General features: G+C 42.3%; 3 protein-coding genes across 3 annotated transcripts; 2 read left to right on the forward strand and 1 right to left on the reverse strand.

Annotated features, from left to right (window-relative positions):
* Positions 1-639: 639 nt before the first annotated feature.
* si:dkey-12l12.1 lies at positions 640-5,390 on the forward strand. The gene is made up of 6 exons (XM_034572871.1): positions 640-972; positions 2,601-2,648; positions 3,982-4,092; positions 4,387-4,500; positions 4,775-4,855; positions 4,951-5,390. Exons 1-6 carry the CDS (start codon positions 850-852, stop codon positions 4,996-4,998), a joined length of 525 nt encoding a protein of 174 aa, XP_034428762.1. The 5' UTR covers positions 640-849; the 3' UTR covers positions 4,999-5,390.
* An 8,535-nt stretch (positions 5,391-13,925) lies between these two features.
* Positions 13,926-14,721, reverse strand: LOC117753861 (sperm-associated antigen 16 protein). Its single transcript, XM_034572317.1, has one exon. It carries the CDS (start codon positions 14,597-14,599, stop codon positions 13,940-13,942), a length of 660 nt encoding a protein of 219 aa, XP_034428208.1. The 5' UTR covers positions 14,600-14,721; the 3' UTR covers positions 13,926-13,939.
* Positions 14,722-15,230: 509 nt separating this feature from the next.
* On the forward strand, positions 15,231-17,690 carry ndufb4 (NADH:ubiquinone oxidoreductase subunit B4). Its single transcript, XM_034572623.1, has 3 exons — positions 15,231-15,445; positions 16,434-16,577; positions 17,537-17,690. Exons 1-3 carry the CDS (start codon positions 15,269-15,271, stop codon positions 17,597-17,599), a joined length of 384 nt encoding a protein of 127 aa, XP_034428514.1. The 5' UTR covers positions 15,231-15,268; the 3' UTR covers positions 17,600-17,690.
* The last annotated feature ends 519 nt before the right edge of the window (positions 17,691-18,209 follow it).

The raw sequence follows: 18,209 nt of genomic DNA on the forward strand, positions 1-18,209 counted from the left end.
CGATACATTTAAAAAATAAAGTGAATGAAAAAACAAACATTTAATCCCCGAAGGATCATGGCTTGTCTCCCTAAACCACAATACTCTTGTGATTTTTATCCACATCTGACAATTGTATTTTTATCTCCTTATCCAGAGTTGAATAAACAGTAGTCTTCTGTCTGAACGATGAATTGACAGTCTTGATAGCTGCTGTATATTCCACTGAGGAGTAATTACTGTAAGTAACTGAAGTGTTTGGATCGCTGCAGAACTGTATAAATAATCACTCTACATAAACATTTTGAAAGCACAAGGAAATAGATTCATCAACACTGAGCCAGGAGACAAATTCACCGCATAATGCCGCATTTCTTCAAGTCATTATGAGAACCAAACCACCAATTTTTCATTTGTTATGTACGGAGGTTTGACAACACGTTTCCCCTTCTCTCCTCACTCTGTCTTAAATGCACACAACACACACACACACACACACACACACACACACACACACACACACACACACACACACACACACACACACACACACCCACACACACACACACCGTTTGGCAGGAGCTACAGTGCAGGCATAAGTGGAAAATGGCTTGAATACTCCTCTTTGGGTTGGGGCAGTGGGCTCGGGTGGGGGGGGGGGGGGGGGGGGGGCCTCAAGATGTCTGACATGTTTCTGCAGGACCGCAGGCCACTGGCTGGCGCGGAGTAGAGGGCTTGCGGTGGGCTGTTTGTCTGCGTGAAGCTGGCATGGCCTCCCCGTTCCCCTGCATCTGTTCCCCATTAGCAGAGCCGAGAGTATAAAGCAGGGAGCTGACAGGGGCTGGGAACAGTCTCACTCTCGTCTGGATCATGGGGTTTACTATCTGGCTGTGCGTGCTCTGTCTGCAGGCGAGCCTGCTGTCACACGCTCTCGACTGCTCAGGGGCGACTCAGGGAGAGTCTTGTCTCGGCGGACAGACCGCAGACGAACAGGTAAGAGACCACACCTCTAATGGATGTGATAGTTAGGGAAGGACAAGGGTGTTCATTATGTATCAGTCGTCATCTGTCGTGACACTGCAGGGGTAAGTGCAGCCTGCCTGAGTCTATTTAAATGCTGTTTACTTGACCCAAACTATATTATAACTAGCACTTAAATTAAAAGTTAGCGAAAAGAATCTGAGTTATCAAGATTTTCTTGTTGGAATGCTAAACAGAACCTTATGTAATGTGATCTAGCTATGAAATGTGCTTCATCTCTCATTCTAGATTAGTTTGATTGAAATTTTAAGGAAATTGTATGTTTAAATTTGTTTCAATTACACTGAAAGAACAATATAGTTGAGAATTTTCTTCAGTCTGTTTTATAACTACAATCTACATCTCCTCTGTCTCACACTTATCTTCTTATTTTTCAAGAGTTCAATGTAGATTTAATCACAGAAACCCTTTGGGACTCTAAATTTAAAAAAACGTTCCAAAATCTGTCAACGTTTCTTTCAGTTGAAGTTTAACTTTCAGTTCACGTATTGATTTAGTCCGTTTTTTGCTCAGACACAGTGCGGTCAGTGTTTATACACTAGCTCGGGTCAGAGGAAGCCAGTAACGCCACTGGAATTCAGTCTGACTTCTGTTGTGACGATAATAGTGGTCAAGTGTGCGCCAGGGCGGCAGGAGACGTGTCCGGTCTAACCCTGACCTGGGGAGACATACTGTATAATTTATTTGAAACAGAAACAAAGTCTTATTGTAATGGTTTTTACAGACATAATGCTTCAGCACCAAAAATATACCCTTCCGTGGAACAAAATCCTTCAACTCCCCACTTTTTTTGGCTTTTCATGTGGCTACCAGCTGTTATACTTTAAACTTGTGGTTAGCGTCTTTCTGCGGACAGTCCTCATGTTCTGTCCAAAGTAATCACCCTCAGCCGGACAACGGATTCAACAGCTGCAGTGTGGGAGAGAGGAGGATTTTCACCCACAAACTAAAAGAGCTTGAGTTGGGACTTCTGTTCCATCTGAGGGAGTTTGTGCCACACATGCCTTTAGCAGTGCTTTACTGTGGCAGTTATTTCTAATCTAATTACAGCGCGCACAATTATAAGTTTCGAATGTGGCGATAACTAACTAATACCAGGAGGCAGCATCTCAAAGAGGCTGGATTCTCTTGGGTTTGCCTTTTCTGCCAAGGTCACTTGTGTTTGTAATAGCACGGAACACATTAAATTAGAAAATTTATGGGGGTTGCCATCAACCAAAACGAAAACCAAATGGACCGTGGTTGGTTTTGATGGATATCCCGACCACGCCCGCACGCATACAAAACATACATCTTGATTTTTACGAGGTTGTCAAGACCCAAGGGATCGCACCTCTGTAATCCTCCCTCGGAAAACATGCAGTGCTTGGTGACCGGGGTCTTTGGCTGTTTGTGTGTGTGTGTGACATTTTGTTAAGCATGTCAATATGTCTTGTTTGTCAGTGGAATGTTTTCACAACATAAAACTGAAAGAAGGAGGCGGTCAGATTTTTTTCCTTTTCTCATAACCCAGCGTGAAAAGTACAAATATACAAACTACTGACTCTTTGACCCTCTTCTCTTTCACTCCCTCTTCTCAGTATGGTGATGAGAAGCAGCAGAGGGCACTACCCTCATCTGAAGGACTGGTATGTTCCACTACTCCATTTAATCCATCACAAGGTTATTGCTCCAGTCTGAATCCTTAAACTCCTCTGCGAGAAGGAAACACTGGTGTTGGAAATTAAATAACCTAGGATATTAAAGCTAGGGTTGGTAATCCTGGAAAAGCTAGCAAGAGCAGGCCAGACTTTGAAAACATGCGACCAGTACATCCCACCCCCTCCCATTAGCCCTCTCAACAAAGTTACACCCCCAAAAACCCATAAAAGCACTCTGCGTGACAACAGCTTGAAGACTTGCTCTCTAACTTCTGGCTATCATCTCTGCTGGTAGGCAGGTCGGTTAGTGACAGACAGGTACGCTAGTCAATCACTTCATTCATGAATCATTCATGAAATTATTGGTCGTCTTTGTTACAGTCCTGCAAGAGCTACAGACACCGGCTTTTTTCACTTTTTCAGATGACTTTATTTATTGATGACTATCCATGCATGGATAGTCAGTTCAACATCAAGAGAGTTTCAATAAATAAGGTAAAAAAGTGCTTAAGAAACAATTGACCAACCCTTCCTTTAAGTGGTGTGGGTAGGGGAAAAAAACAAAATAATTACGTTACTATGTTACCACTGGTGATATGATGAGATTGTGAAAAAGCTGTAAGAAACACAAGTCAATCCATTGTACACACTAGCAATGTATGAGGCCCGGCAGCAAACAACAGCACTTTATTATTGCACTTCTAACACATTCAATCCCTCGACACTGAAAACTACAATACAATACAATCACTGTAAGAACATCACATCGCAAATGATTCAGAGGCAAATATGTTGTAGCTAATGTTGTTTACAACAGAATGGAAAAAGAACATGAGGAGGAAGTTATTATACTGGAAAATGATTTTTCAGAGTTTTATTTCCACACTTTTATAACTTGGGTAAGGGGGGGGGGGGTATTACATCACTGATGGAGTCGAGGGCCTGTATTGTTATAAATGTGCCGCAGAGTCCTAATTGGCGAACTGAAACCTGTTGTTTCTCAAAGTGACAGTCCATTTATGAGGGAAACGAGCGGATCAATAGCAGCGCTCCGTTTATGTGGGGATCAATGAGAAATGCAGGTTGTGGAGGGGCTACGCTGGCTATACTAATTTTTGCAGTTTCCTCCCCTTAATGACGGAGTTTACCAATAAAACGAGGGAGAATGATCGTGAGGAGGATGGGAGAGAGGAAACAGAAAATGACGTGTTTGCTCAATTCATCCACCACAGACTTCATCGCACAGAGCAGACGTGCAGTTGACGACTTGTTGTTTCCCTCTGTGGTTGTGGATGTGGTTGTGACTGTGTCATCCCTGCAGGTTTTGTTCAGACGTAAGAGGCACTTGGAACGCAGGGGTCCCACCCACCTGAGTCACTCCAGCCTGCCCGGGGCCATCTCTGTCAAAGGCTTCCCGAACTCTCTCATCCAGGTAAACCACTGGTGTTAGTCACACAGGAGTCAGAGAGAGCAAAAGCCCAACGCTATGGGGGGGAGGATCAGTTTAAAGCAGTGGCTGCTGTTCACCAAGATCCAGAGAAGTTTAAATCGTAGATTTAATCATGACATCAGAGAAGAACATTTATTATAATCATGCAACACTCTAGTGGCTGTGGGGGAAACTGGTTTACAGCTGTCGCAAGAGGTGTGTGTGTTTTCCAAATTCAATTTTGTGTATTAAAATGTGTGTATAGTTTCTATTAATCCCTATTTCATGGTTTCTTAGGCTGACAGGTCCAGACGACACTTGGTTCAAGGTTCAAATAAGAAAAAGAAGCGTATATCCCGCGTCGGCTCTTTCTCACTCCTCAGCAATGACAAGAAATCCAACCCCTTACAGGTAAAGTCTCCATGGCAACCCTCGAGCAGAAGGAACAGCTGGCGCAAAGATGCTGGATGTGTTTGAGTTAAAAGGCCATCTCAGTTGGTTTTATTGGATCCGTTTGGTGTACTCGCCAATGTAATCTGTTGGTTTAAATTAATGTTTGATAATAGGCAATGTATTTTTTGTTTGACAATGGAAATGTAATGTGTCATAATGCTGAAATACGTTGATATCCACAGTTTCGTAAAAATGTCCTTCACATTGCTGTGGATGGCTCTTTCCCTTCCAGGTGGTCAGAGCAAGGAGACAGGTGATGACCGACCCACCGAAGAAGGGGAAGACGGAACGTTCTGGGGCTTTCTCTGTCCTGGTGCGTCATTTTATAATATTTATTCTTCTATATGCAAATTAACCACATGCTCGATGCATTATTTATATTTACTTGTTGTCTTGTGTGTTCTCCAGGGAGATCCACTGACCGAAGAGAAGAACCAAGTCAAGAGAAGCATATAGGAGATGAGTGCTGGGAAATAAAATGCTCCTGACAAAGACTGTGTCCACGTTTTAGCAGAAATCACGTAAACTAGCTGAAGATTTGTGTGAAAATCTGACATGTGGATTAACAGCTTCGATGTGTATTTAGATGTGTGTGTCCAGAATTAGCATTCCTGTAGTTTACAATCATCAGCCAGATACTTTTTTATATGCTATTTTAAGTTTCTAATATATTCCTGCATGTTATCACAAAACGATTCAATATCAATATTCTCGTCCGGCACTTTGTTGTAACCTATTTAATCACAGATTCCTTAGAGATCGGGGGGTATATTTTTGCAGAAATATTTCTTGTGTTGTTGTATCAGTTTTCAGAAAAGAAACGTTTAGTAAAAACACATGCTGTAAAAGACTTTATGCACTTCTTTATGCTCCTTCTGGAGTCGGCCCTATAAAACGGGAGAACAGTTTTTACGCTCTGAGCTTCATTAAGAAATCAAATTGTATAACAGCTCAGTCTTTCCCTCGCTCATTTCCCAGAATAACAGGTTACATTTCCCACACAAGGGTCTGCAAAACTGCCCATGACTAATTCATAAAAATGAAGTATGAAGAGATTGAAACACCACTAAGTCCCTAATTACAGATGGCAAGTGCTACATGTACAGTGCCTGGTTGGCGAAGATGGCAGCAGAATAAACCACTTCTCTACAAGAGGGCCACTAATTCATTTACATTACAGCAGACAGGGGCAAATAGCCTCTACGTGTGTGTGTGAGAGAGAGAAAAAAACATCTAATTGTAGCCCAGAGCATCTGTTTCAGGAGTCAAACTTTGTCTATTTTAACATCTTGTGTCACTTTAATTCATTTGGCCAGGAATGGAAAAGCAGTATGGTTTGAGTATTTCTGCAGGACACTTAACATTAGCATACGCACAAAATCTGATCTTTATGTGCTGCTCCTCATCTGGGATTCTACCTATTTATTTACAACATGTCGGATTAAACATGGTTAGAACGCAGCACTTTGCTGTGATGATGACCTAAAATTGTGCTCAGGCCCATCCAAAGTGAAGCCACCAGAAAATCCCAACTCTGAGGCAATCTGACGAGGAAAATGAGCACGTGTAAAAGAGGAAAGGAAATCTAAGTGAATGGAATGACTCATCCTCATGCTCATGTAGCGATCAAAGCCCTCTGCTCGTGACGTAGGTGCGCAGAGCGCACCGTGTCATTTTTATGGTTTTATAAACCCAAACATCAAGAGAATGTTATTTATAAACATGCCATTTTCCCTGAACCCCATCACTGGTGCTGAATATGCTTTGGCAGCTCGCTCTGGGGAGGGAATATCAAGAAATGTGAGGTCCTGAGCTACTCGTCCATCATCAGATAACCTTGATGAGCAGGTTATGAGCTGTCTCTGTGTCATCCGGTTGACAAACCCCAACAGGATGCCATTCGGATTTCTCCGAAAGAGGGACACACATCAAGACCAAGATCCTGTTGCTCCTATTTAGAAACAACAAGAAGGAGACAGCCCCAGCGTAGTCCCTTGTCATCATCTCTCTCTCTTACACACACACAGCTCTGACAGCTGCCAGCAGGCTATCACTGACTGTACCCTTGGGCTGATGCATCCTGGGAAATTCCTGCTTAATGACCTGATGGAATAAGTGTTTCCCAGTGTGTATCAGCTGTAGACCACGCACATGCAAACGAACACACACACACGTGCAAAGACACATCCCCCAAATGCAATATAACCACACAGATACATTATAAATAGAAATCAGCCATAAGACCCATTTATTCCAGTGACGTAAAGGCTGAATCAAGATTGAGTCTGAGTGTGTGTGTGTCACCATATGTGTGGTCAACACAAAGGGAATCCTTATAGCTGCGTTTCAGCCATTGCGGTTGTGTAATGGTGTGTGGTATTGTTTCCGCTCTGAGCTGGGTTCGTTCATCCTCAGGAGAACAAAGCCGGTGATAATCACCATACGAGTAAAATAACTTGGAAGCCTTCAATCTATAGGACTGTGGTAGGAAAAGATGCAAGCCTAGTGATATGTCAGACGTTCCCATAAAAAGCTCAGTCAGGTTAGTGCGCAGTTAGTGGCTTATCTTCAACATCCTTTTCAAGCAGAAGACAAACCACCACATAAGTATTAGTTTCTTGTTGAGAGGAGCATCTTTCCCCAAACAACATGCGATGTGGGAAAAGACAGTCACAAACATGCTCTGCATTAGGAGTGGATAGAGGTTTGTTATTGAGGACAGTATGTTCTACTCCAAGATAGGAACCTAACTTATTGTTTTTGTTTTAAAATATTAAGGATAAGTTGTGTTTATGCAGCTCAGGTCTTAGATTTCTGTGGTTTTAGCCATTATCTGTATTGACAATTATCTGTATTGATAAATTTGACTCATTAAGATAACAGCGTTTACAACAACACTGAATAAACAGTAAGAAGAGGCAAAACGCTTTCCCCTTGTTACCAGTCTTTGTAAGATAAGTTCCCTGAAACCGACATATTCCATTAATCACTGTGAAAAACATTACAGCATCTATCCAGATAAAATGAGTTTGATGATCAGGCCCCAAACAGTTTTTTACTGTGTGATATTCAGAGACTGCATATAAAGATTGATGATGCGTCTCCACTTCCTCCCACTATCCACAAATGAAGCCAAAATATCCTGAAGATGAACACCAATCACAAGTCAGTGTCAGCTGTCAATCATGACGTTTCACTGTTTCTATAGCATCAATTAAAATCACAACACATTGGAAAAAGCAGTTACATACGTCAATGTGATAACTATATAAAATGACAGAGACATTAATTTGACATGTATTTTGACTCCTAACATTAAGGAGGCGACGTTTATGATCTATACTGCAGCCAGCCACCAGGGGGTAATCAAGATGCTTTGGCCTCACTTTCTAGGAGCTGTCATGTCATCCATCTTTATACACAGTCTGTGGTGACACTAAACAAAGTGTAATATGAATGGATGAATAATGATTTCTTTGTGATCGCAGTAAATTCAAGGTATTCCCTGCTCTGTTCCTGAAATGTCTCTCCTCGTCCCTTCTCTGTTTCCACTGACCTCAGACTGTGACCATGCTTTCGGGCTGTCTTTGGCTCCTTCTCTTCATCTCCTGCCACTTCCCATCAGTTCAGGGCGTTGGCTGTCTTCCTTCACCTCCTGTCACTTCTGTCTGGCCTGACATCACCTCGTCCAAACAGTCTTCCTAAGTCTGCCTGTCAAAACGTCTTCTAAGTGCTGTCACATCCCTCCGGCCCTAATGAAGAAAAGGCAGAGAGGGACAGAAACAGCGATGTATGTAAGATATGTGTAACTCCTCAGTAAGAGAGTTGGGGATTCAGCTCAGTTTGTCCGTCTGCTGAGCTTTGTGCATGTATGGAAGCCGCAAATCTCTTTTCTAGGCCCTGCTCGCTTCCTATTATGAACAAAGCCTTCGTCTGCACATCCAGGGGCAGTCTGCCACCTGTAATACCCTCATTTTGTCACTATAAACAAACGTCAACCAAATGTTTCAACGTTGAATTGAGATCAAACTTTCCAGTCACAGTCTCTGATGACATCCAGGACATACACCCTGTGTTTATGCCACAGTCGTACAGTGTATTATTTAGCTTGTAGGCTAATAATTAGGCTACCAATGTATTACAGACCACATGTTTCTAATTGTTTACACTGGAATACAAAAACTCATCACCATAAAATGTCAGGAATTGAGAAACAGCTTAACATAGCTTATCTTGGCTTAAAGACTGGAAGCAAGTGGAAACTCTGCTCCGTCTCATTTGGATACTACTGTTCGTGCACAGGCAGAGTTCAATATGTACTTACTTGTGCAACTGGTGCATGAATTTCATTTGGGTTGTGTTGTCTGAAAACACGGCTGTTGTGCATTTAATGGAAAAGACAATTGCCACTGTTAGTTCACAGACTGCAAAATAAACACAATAAACATATAATGGCGTCTTTCCAACAACATTTGCGGTGCTCACTATGACAACCATAGCCAACAGTGGCAGCTTCTTTGGTAAATATGTTGGTTCTGTAGCCTTTACGAGTGGATAGGTATTCAGTGCCTTTCATGATGCCATAATTATCAGTGTGAAAGAAGTCATGCCCCAGAAGTAAAAAGTGTAGGTACAGAAGAACGTCAAATGAGATGTTACCTCGGGGTGACAAGACAACCAGTCACTGGTCCGGAAATACTTAACTGATTTTAAAACCATAAATTGCCTGTAGATGGGTTGATATACAACGCTGACAATAATTGGAGAATTACTAATCATCTTATCATAATATCTAACTTTGAAATTAACTACCATGTGTTTTTTGAGTTCACATAATGTGTTAGAATTTCACATAAATGGGTTTTAGAAGGTGTCCAAATGCCGAAATTTGGCTGTTGGCTGCTATGGCCTTGACAGCCCTATAGCATCAGGGGCCCCCACCTCCCTTACCATTAGCAATTCACAGTTAATTTAAACCTCTCTGGTTTAGCTACAGCAATTTTTTTTAAATTACTTAAAGAGCTGATGAGCAAAGCTGAGAGAAAAAGGCAAGATTGAATCAGTTCCGTCTGCAATTCATCTGCGTGGCTCTCCCTGGAGAAGATGGATGCCTGCTGAGTCACTGCCATGGGCCAATCTCTGCCCCGCTCACAACATTAGAGCGGAAAATACTGCTGAGTTTGACCCGCTGCCCACTGTAGGTGCACAGAAAGCTGATTTATTAAGAAGGGAATACTTGCAGACAGGTTGAATCAATTTTACAGATATAGATTAGCAGGGCAGAGGGGGCTGATGATGAGCTGAGCATTTCTAAAACATACTTTATATCAAGGAATAAGTAAAAGAAATTCCTCGCAACTTAGCTTAAGCAATCTCCATTCAATCAGAATTAAAGGCTTGGGGTAATTAAGTTGCATAAAAGGGACAAAGGATTACGAGAGAGAGAGAGAGATAGAGAGGGGAAAACGGTGGATTGGTGCAGGGCAGGTTTGGGTCAGCCTGAGTCAAATGAGCTGAGTCCTCCCACTCCTTCTCCTTTCTCTTTGGTATGATAAAAACGTTGTTGCAAGCTATGAAGTGGACAGGCCTGTCAGTGGAGAGACGAGCTGCAGAGGCAGCACGGGGAATCAGGCAGGCAGGAGAGGAATTCCAATCAGCCTGGGGCAAGATGGAGCTCCAAAGTTGAGAACTTCTTATAGAGGCCGTGACAAGCATGCGTCCTCGGACATGAGGCATCAGGAGGGAGGAAGGGATGAGCAGGCTGGAGAAGGGTAATACAGGATTGGGTGGTGCAAGACGCTGGCTGGAAATAACACGCCACCTTCCAGCCACCACCTCGTTGACTCTGTAACCATTCGTGAAGGTTACAAAGGCTCTAAACTGGTGTAAATATGTCCTGCAGATGAAAACAAGGGTAGAAAGGAACAGCACATTCCTCTGTTACATTCCTCCAGGGCGGAAGAGTCATGGCATCTCTCTGCCAGGAAATGTTATGATTTGAGCCAAAAGAGTAGTATAGCACATCAGAGAGAAAAAGTCTGGAAACATTTTCCGGAGTTTGCCTTTCACACACGAAGAAGCTTGTGCGGGTCAGACATGTTCACAACAACAGGAACATGTCCAAAGCATTCAGGCAAGGGGTGGCCTCTGGGAAAAGGATGCTGGAGGCGGGACATGACGTATTAATCCCACTGTGGAATTCAGTTTGTTTTGTTGACGCTGGTATTAGTCCTTTTCTTCAAAAGCTCTCAAATCTCATTGTGTTTCCAAGTGGACATCTTCATCAGCATCTACGTGTATGACGCGTGCTGGAAACACCATCAAAATGCCCACTCGCTCAATGTGAATTCTCCTGCTGCGTTCTCACATGGATTCACTCAGACATTTTATCAGGGTGCTGGCAGGAAAAGTTCCAGGAAATATCCTGACCAAGTGATTTGGTCATTTGTGTTCTCAGTCTACAAACCACTTCAAGGCCTGGTGATGAAGAATAAGAAAAGAAGTAGTTTTAACTTGTGGTCAAAGAGACAACTGCTTCCAGTTTCCCAGCAAGACTCGCGTGTAGACGTCATTTTAAACAGCACAGAATTACTTCTGATTACTGGGAATGACTTTGTCTTGCAGGATAGAGCAAACTGCTGATAGAAATCCTTTATGCTTTTTCATTTCTACTTTATCACTCCGCCTCCATATCTGTAATCCTCATCTCTCTGTTATCTGTTATTTCTAAAGGGCTTTGCATCAGTGCATCAAAATAAAAACGCCAGTCAGCATCATAGATGTATGATGAAGAATAAAATGTTCTGTGGGACAGATATGAAAGAAAAAGCAACTTTTTTGTGGCTATTGTGCCCACAGCTTGTAAACTCCCTCAAAGTTCAACTCCAAGTGCATGAGGTCTCATGGGTGTCAGCCCGGGCAGAAACGTTATTAATATTTCATTTTGAGGCTAAATCTCTCTTTGAACATTATAGGGGAAGGCGAGGTTGGTTGGCCCTGGAATTTGGCCTCACATTGAATTTTGAAGTCATAAATGGATGTTTCAAGACTGCAGAGCGGGTGGCACTTTAAAGGACCCGGGAGGACAATAAATCATTTGGTCACACGTCAGTGCCCGAGTGTCTCGGGATCAAAGCGCTCTCTCAGCATCTTTGTACCACTCAGCTACTCAAGTGAGAAGTGCGAGGAGAGATAGAGAGAGAACTTCAGTGTGGGAATGTTTATCTATGTGCTGTATAATCCAGTTGTGATGCCACAGAGGGATCTGAGAGAAGGCTATGACAGTTCCGCCTCACTTAAATTGCAACAATTCACCCTGGTAGAGTGAAAATACGAGAACCAGAGAAACAAAACATCTGTGCTAATATGTAGGAAAGCATTGTTGCATTCCTTTGCACTGTGCCAACAACTAGATATCTTGTTTCAAACCATCTATATGGGAATATTACAAAATGTGCACGATAATATCTGCGTTTGCATGAGGCTCCTATGATTTCAGTGCACGTGGCTCAAGTTAATAATGTTGCTGCCGATATATTTCTTCCATTAGTGATCTGCTGTCGATCTGGTTGTCAGTGAAAAAATAAATACACTCATGGTTTATCAATATGTGTATCTCATCTGATCCCTCGTGTATTAACTGTTACTGATTATTTGTGGTAGACAAATCCAAAGCTTGTTAGAGACAGCCCTCTTGTGGTCATATTATATACTGCAACAACTCTGAACCTCAGCAGAGAAACGACAGATTGATTGATTATGTCCAATTTTTCATCTTGATTAGAGAAGAGATTGGAAATAAAGACATTTTAAAAGACTTTAAAATGATCAACTGGATGTCAGATCACATAACTCTGACTTATCTGACTATTGTCATGTTTACAAACCCCGACAGTAATGCTAGACTGATCAATGATTATTTAAGATTAAACTTTTTAAAATGTATGTAAATTGGTCAAAGCTTCCTTTCCCACAAACTTTACACTTTACTGAGGGAATCTATCCAGTATGGAATGAGGTGGTAGATTTTCTCAATGTCTTCCTGTGTCCTTGGATCAGGTAGATTGTGACTGGCATGGAATCATCATCAAAATAAACAAATAAAACAACTGGACATCTTTTTATTATCTTTAACATAAATTAATCAGAAAAAGCAGTTTTTACATGTAATACAAGGGGTTTGGTGTATTTGTTAGTATCCCAATGGATTTTGGGCACTATATAAAATGTATACAACATTTCATTATCTCTGTCAAGGAGGTTATGTTTTCTCCCGTATGTTTGTTGTTGGTTGGTTTATTTGTTTATAAGCAAGATTACACAAAAACTACTGGAGGGATTACCAGTAAACTTGGTGGAATAATGCAGTGTGGGTCAGGAAAAGAATCCATTCAATATTGGTGCAGATCCAGATTAGGGCGCAGATCCATTAATTTTGTTTCCACTTTCAAGTGGGTGCAATTTGGTGGAGATTGATTGAATTGAAGGGGACTATTGGCCCTTGGCGGAAGTACGCGCTCTACTGAGTGCCCTCCTAGTAACATCATTTAGATGATTGGGGCATAAATTCTTTCTTTACTCACCTCAACTGGCCAAGGCAGATGGTCGCCCACATCGAGTCTGGTTCCACTTGAGGTTTCTTCCTGTTAAGAAAATAGTATTTTTCTCTCCACAGTTGCTAAGTGCTGCTCATTATAGGATCTGTTGGGTTTCTCTATAGTTTTGCACCTTACTATGTAAAGTGGCTTGAGATAATGTATGTTATGATTTAGCACTATATCTCAAATCTCATTTAATATGCAAATATAGTTATGACATTAGCACAATATATCGTTTTGTAGTACAGTACATCCATAAAGTCTCAGGTTACTTAACACAATTACTTCAAGAAAGTGTTAGTACTTAAAGGTTCAGTGTGTAGAATTTAGTGGTCAAGTTGCATATTGCGGCTGAACACCCCTCAACTCACCCTCCCCTTCCAAACATGACAGAGAACCTGTGGTAGCCTTCAGTTGTCATAAAAACTCAAAAGGTGCTTAGTTTGTCCAGTATGGGCTACTGTAAAAAAAAACATGGCCAACCACCCACTCCGGATGTGAATATAATGTATTTAAATATAAAGGTGCATATTCATACAATTAGGATAAAACACAATAGTGAAAACATCACTAGGATTATTTTATATTAAATGACTGCCAATAGATCCCTTTCACCTACATCTTACCCACTGGACCTTTAAGGGACCAGCATACATGAAGACAGTCATGAGATCTAACATGTATTTATTATTTATTAGAACATAGATGTGTTCAGTGGTTGGGCCTTAGTGGGACTGCTACAGGGGGTGGAGGTGTGGGAGGTGTGGGAGGCCAGGGCCGTGTTGTCACTGGGTGTGTGGTCACTTTGACCCCGTGTGCTGAGCGGACTTCACCATTGTCCCTCTCTGAAAAGTCTTTAAAACCGCCTGGTATTTCTCGTTCATCTTCTGCAACGCGGGCTCGTAACCGTCACACTGAACCTTGAGCATCCTCATGTCCGCCACCAGCCGGTTTTTCTCCTGCACAAGACGCGTGAGCTGCAGCCGCTGGAGGTCCCTGGCTCTCTGGGCCGTCACCAGGGCCTGGGCCAAGGCGGTGGCCTCCCGCCTGTACTCGTCCCTCTCCCGCCGGGCGTGTTTCAGCTCCGTGTCCAGCCGCTGGTTGTCGGTGTAGACGCCGGGCACCACGCCGACCCGCCCTGCGTCCACCAGCCCCTTCTTCTCTATCTCATTCCACTCGGCCTGGAAACACTCGAGGGTTTGTGTCATACCTGCGTGAAGGAGGAAGTTGCGTAAAAAGTCATCCACGGCTTCCGGTCGGCGTGTGTTGCCAGTAGCGACGGGCCGAGCGTTGGCCTCTGCCTGGGTTTGAATGGCTTTCAACGTCGCTTCTAGATCTTCCTCCCCCTCTGTCAGACTCCAGTCGTCTTCCAGAGAAACTTCTTCATACTGAAAGTCCTCCTCGCTGTCGATGGGAGCTCCCCCGCCATCTTTCTTAGTGTTTTTCTTAGCTGCGCTCATCGTTTCAGTGGGCAAGCTCCAATAGTGGCAGCGGGAGCTCGTATAGGGACTTCCGGTGTCACCAGAAACTCCCACTGATGTGTAAAGGCATCTGCCTTTGTGGCCACAATGTTTAAAGGCATCTGCCTCAGTTGCCACACTGTTTGGCATCTGCCTCAGTTGCCACACTGTTTGGCATCTGCCTCTGTTGCCACACTGTTTGGGGTCAGCTGTCACAGGTGCTAGCTGCCGCGGCAGGTGCCCTAATGCAGCCTGGCAGCAGTGTGATTTCAAGTTTCAGTTCTATGACACAAAACATAGGCGAGGCATAACAGCATTTAAGCTGAATCGGTACAAATATGACAAATAAATCAGATATAAACGAGCATGTTTCACAATGCAAGTGGAGAAATAAAGATCAATTATTCTTGGTGCTCAGAACAGTAACACGCTGATAAACATTCATAAACTACGTATAAACCTCCCTGAATATGTCACAAACAGCGGTGTAACTGTAACAGCTGCCTTGACACATCAGTGGCAGTTTCTATTGCCACCGGAAGTGCCTCTACGACCTCGCTGTCACTCCATGCTTTCACGTCCACATCTAGAGAGTTTGGTGTTACCATGGTGACGGTCACCGCGAGATCTCACCACTTCTCGTTCCCTCTCGTTCGTCCTCAAACAATCATGGCGGACTACCGAGGGGCGCCCTTGGCCACTCTGCCCAAAACACTGGACCCCAACGAGTATTTCAACGTTTCCCCGGAGCAGAGACGATCTGAGCAGCAGCGAGCGGCGCTACGAGCCAACCTGAAGAGACAGTACCAGACACAGCTCAACAGCCCGCTCAGGAAAGAGCTCATCGTGAGTAGCTAGCGGTGTTACCCTTGAAAAGAACACAGGCTAATGGCTCCAATGCTAGCGGTAGCATGTGAGGGGAACAGTCGCTCAGACCAAAACTACACACGCTACAGTGGACTTGTTTATTTCACTGCTTGTGTTTAATTCCTGTGCGAGGGTTTGTGCAAACAATTACATCCGCAACCATCTTATTTAGACAAAAACTGCGCACTGACGCTAGCTAGCTAACACTGATCAGACCCACTGTGACACCTTTCATCAATAAAGACCTCAGGTCAACTTCTGAAAATAAGTAATATTATGTATAATGTTATTTGCAGTTTAACTGTATTATACAGTATATTATAAATGCCATTTATCTTTCCTTATCTGCCAATGCTACATTACGTAGAACAAAGTACTTACCCTACAATATTCGTAAAGTGCTGCAGCGTTACTAATACACGCTGTAAAAGTTAATGCACCATAAAGTACATTGCAGTATTTAAATGGAATGGAACATCACCGTCATCATTTGAAACATCATTTCAAAAGCCACTGTTGATATTTGTTAAGTTCTCACCTCCAGACCCTGCAGGTTAATTTACCCTTTTCCACCTCCCTGGCTGTTTCCACCAGTATAATGCAAGTAATGAGCTGATTTCAGTCTTAAGTGACATTCGCATTGTGTAACTGTGCATCGAGCACTAACACAATTCCACTTTGCCGGAAATATCGACCTTGTTTCAAGAACTATACACAGTGTAATTCTGCCTCTGTATGCTCTGAGTATACCACTACATGTCTGTAGTATAAGGTGGAGATTTTGACTTCTTTCAGTCATTTTCCGTAGTCAGCATAGAGAGATGTTTAAGTTTTCCTGTGTCAAATTCTTTTTATTTTGTATCTTGTATATTTCTGCAACTGTTTGACCTTTCTCTATTGCTAAGAATTAGTTTATGCAGGTAAATCATTTAAATTTAAACTTCATTGCATTGTTTTGTCTCCACAGGAAGACCCCGCGCTGACACGCTGGGTGTATGCACGTGCCAACCCCTACCTGCACTTCAAGCCCACGTACAAGACGTCTCTGATGGGTGCTATGTGTGGAGTGGTGCCTCTCTTCGTCCTCTACTACGTCTTCAAGACCGACAGGGTATGAGACAAGATGCAGTGGTCTATCTTTGCTTGATTATCTGAGTTCATGTTTTTGGCACATGTTTTCACAAACAAACATTCACTAGTTCTGGGGATATAATTAAATTACTGATAGTTTAGAGAAAGATTTATTGACAGTTTGGGTTTTTACGCTGTATAGAGACCAAGCAACAGAACAGAGCCAAATTTAGATGTAGACAAAAAAGAAGAAGAAACATTTCTATTCGTGTATTGTTGTGGTTAAAGTCCTTTTTCTCAGGGGCCACCATTGTGCTAAAGGCATCTTGGTTTGCAATCACTACTGCTTTCTTCATTTCATTGTATCTATCTGCTGTTAAATCGATATTACTCGGTAGCAAACTGGGTCATCAAGAATTTGACTTGATCTAATGCAGCGAACAACAGACTTGGTACATGTTACAGCTCTAAAAATCGGTTTTATGAGGGAAATTCAAACAATGATATTACCATTTAGAAGAATATTTATTTCTAAGAGAATACCTAAAATGTGATACTTTGTCATGAATGGCATCATAGACATGTGAAAAGCTTTTTTAGTTATGGATTGGGTACTCATTATTTCCTTGTAGGTGCACAGTTGATCTTGCTTTTCTTTTTTTTTGTCACCGTTCCATTCGCAATAGAAATTAGTTTTTTCATTTGAAATGGTGCCTGCTTTCATTTTCCTCCCCATTGTCATGGAGATTCCCCCTTGCAATCCTCTCCAATAGAATCTCCAGCCAGAAAGTGGTGCAATTGTCACACTGCTGAGCGATCATGTTCATCTCCCCCTCTCCGCTGGGAAGAAGGGAAAAAAACTGCTTGAAAGTCATACGATGCTTGCTTATAAATGTGTGTTTGAGAAAATGTCAGGAAGGTGAAGAGGGTGAGGGTGATATAACTTTGTCACTATGGAAACTGAACTAACCCATCATCTGTTTGTCGTCTGGTTTACAGGACAGGAAGGAGAGGATGATTAAGGCTGGGACCCTGGAGCGCAAGTTCAGTTTGTCATCATGAGCTTCGATGTATCGAGACCTGTATGTTCTAGTGAGGATTTCAATGCGTGTAATTATTATTAACTAAATAAAACTATATTGTCAAAAATAAACATGGTGCTTTTATTACTGAGGGGAAGAATCTGCTGCCGACATTCATCAGGTTTCTTTTTGCAGTTTTGGTAAAATTTTACGATTAAGGGTTTTCTTCCATTGTCTTATACAACTAAAACTGTTTCAGTTTGTGTTCAGTAGCCTGATTCTTCTACCTTCTCCCATCTATATAATGTCTAACAATCAATATCAAGTGGAGCTAGCTGATATACACACAAGCCCAAGTTATTGTATAACGGTGATGCAACAAGTCTAAATCTACAGTGACAGATGTACTCACTTTTGTTGCATTAATATACTTTGGATCTTGTATTTACAATGTAGTCTATACAATGAAGTTTGTATTTAATTATACATATAATTAAACAATCAGTTTTAAAGAGACACTTCAACACTAACCAGTAAACGGACTGTATTTATATAGCACTTCTCCAGTCTTGACGTGCTTTACAGTACAAATCACATTATCACACATCCACACATCACTTACATATCTGTATATCTATTAGCCACCATAA

The sequence above is a fragment of the Hippoglossus hippoglossus genome, chromosome 20 (assembly GCF_009819705.1).
Source record: "Hippoglossus hippoglossus isolate fHipHip1 chromosome 20, fHipHip1.pri, whole genome shotgun sequence".
In the NCBI taxonomy this organism is placed as follows: Eukaryota; Metazoa; Chordata; class Actinopteri; order Pleuronectiformes; family Pleuronectidae; genus Hippoglossus; species Hippoglossus hippoglossus.

Bases quoted from the DNA above. Each gene is read 5' to 3' on its own strand.
- LOC117753861 (XM_034572317.1), bottom strand. From the start codon at position 14,599: ATGAGCGCAGCTAAGAAAAACACTAAGAAAGATGGCGGGGGAGCTCCC.
- si:dkey-12l12.1 (XM_034572871.1), top strand. From the start codon at position 850: ATGGGGTTTACTATCTGGCTGTGCGTGCTCTGTCTGCAGGCGAGCCTG. The intron at 2,649-3,981 runs GTATGTTCCACT...TCATCCCTGCAG, and splicing joins TACCCTCATCTGAAGGACTG to GTTTTGTTCAGACGTAAGAG. The intron at 4,501-4,774 runs GTAAAGTCTCCA...TTTCCCTTCCAG, and splicing joins AGAAATCCAACCCCTTACAG to GTGGTCAGAGCAAGGAGACA.
- ndufb4 (XM_034572623.1), top strand. From the start codon at position 15,269: ATGGCGGACTACCGAGGGGCGCCCTTGGCCACTCTGCCCAAAACACTG. The intron at 15,446-16,433 runs GTGAGTAGCTAG...TTGTCTCCACAG, and splicing joins CGCTCAGGAAAGAGCTCATC to GAAGACCCCGCGCTGACACG. The intron at 16,578-17,536 runs GTATGAGACAAG...TCTGGTTTACAG, and splicing joins ACGTCTTCAAGACCGACAGG to GACAGGAAGGAGAGGATGAT.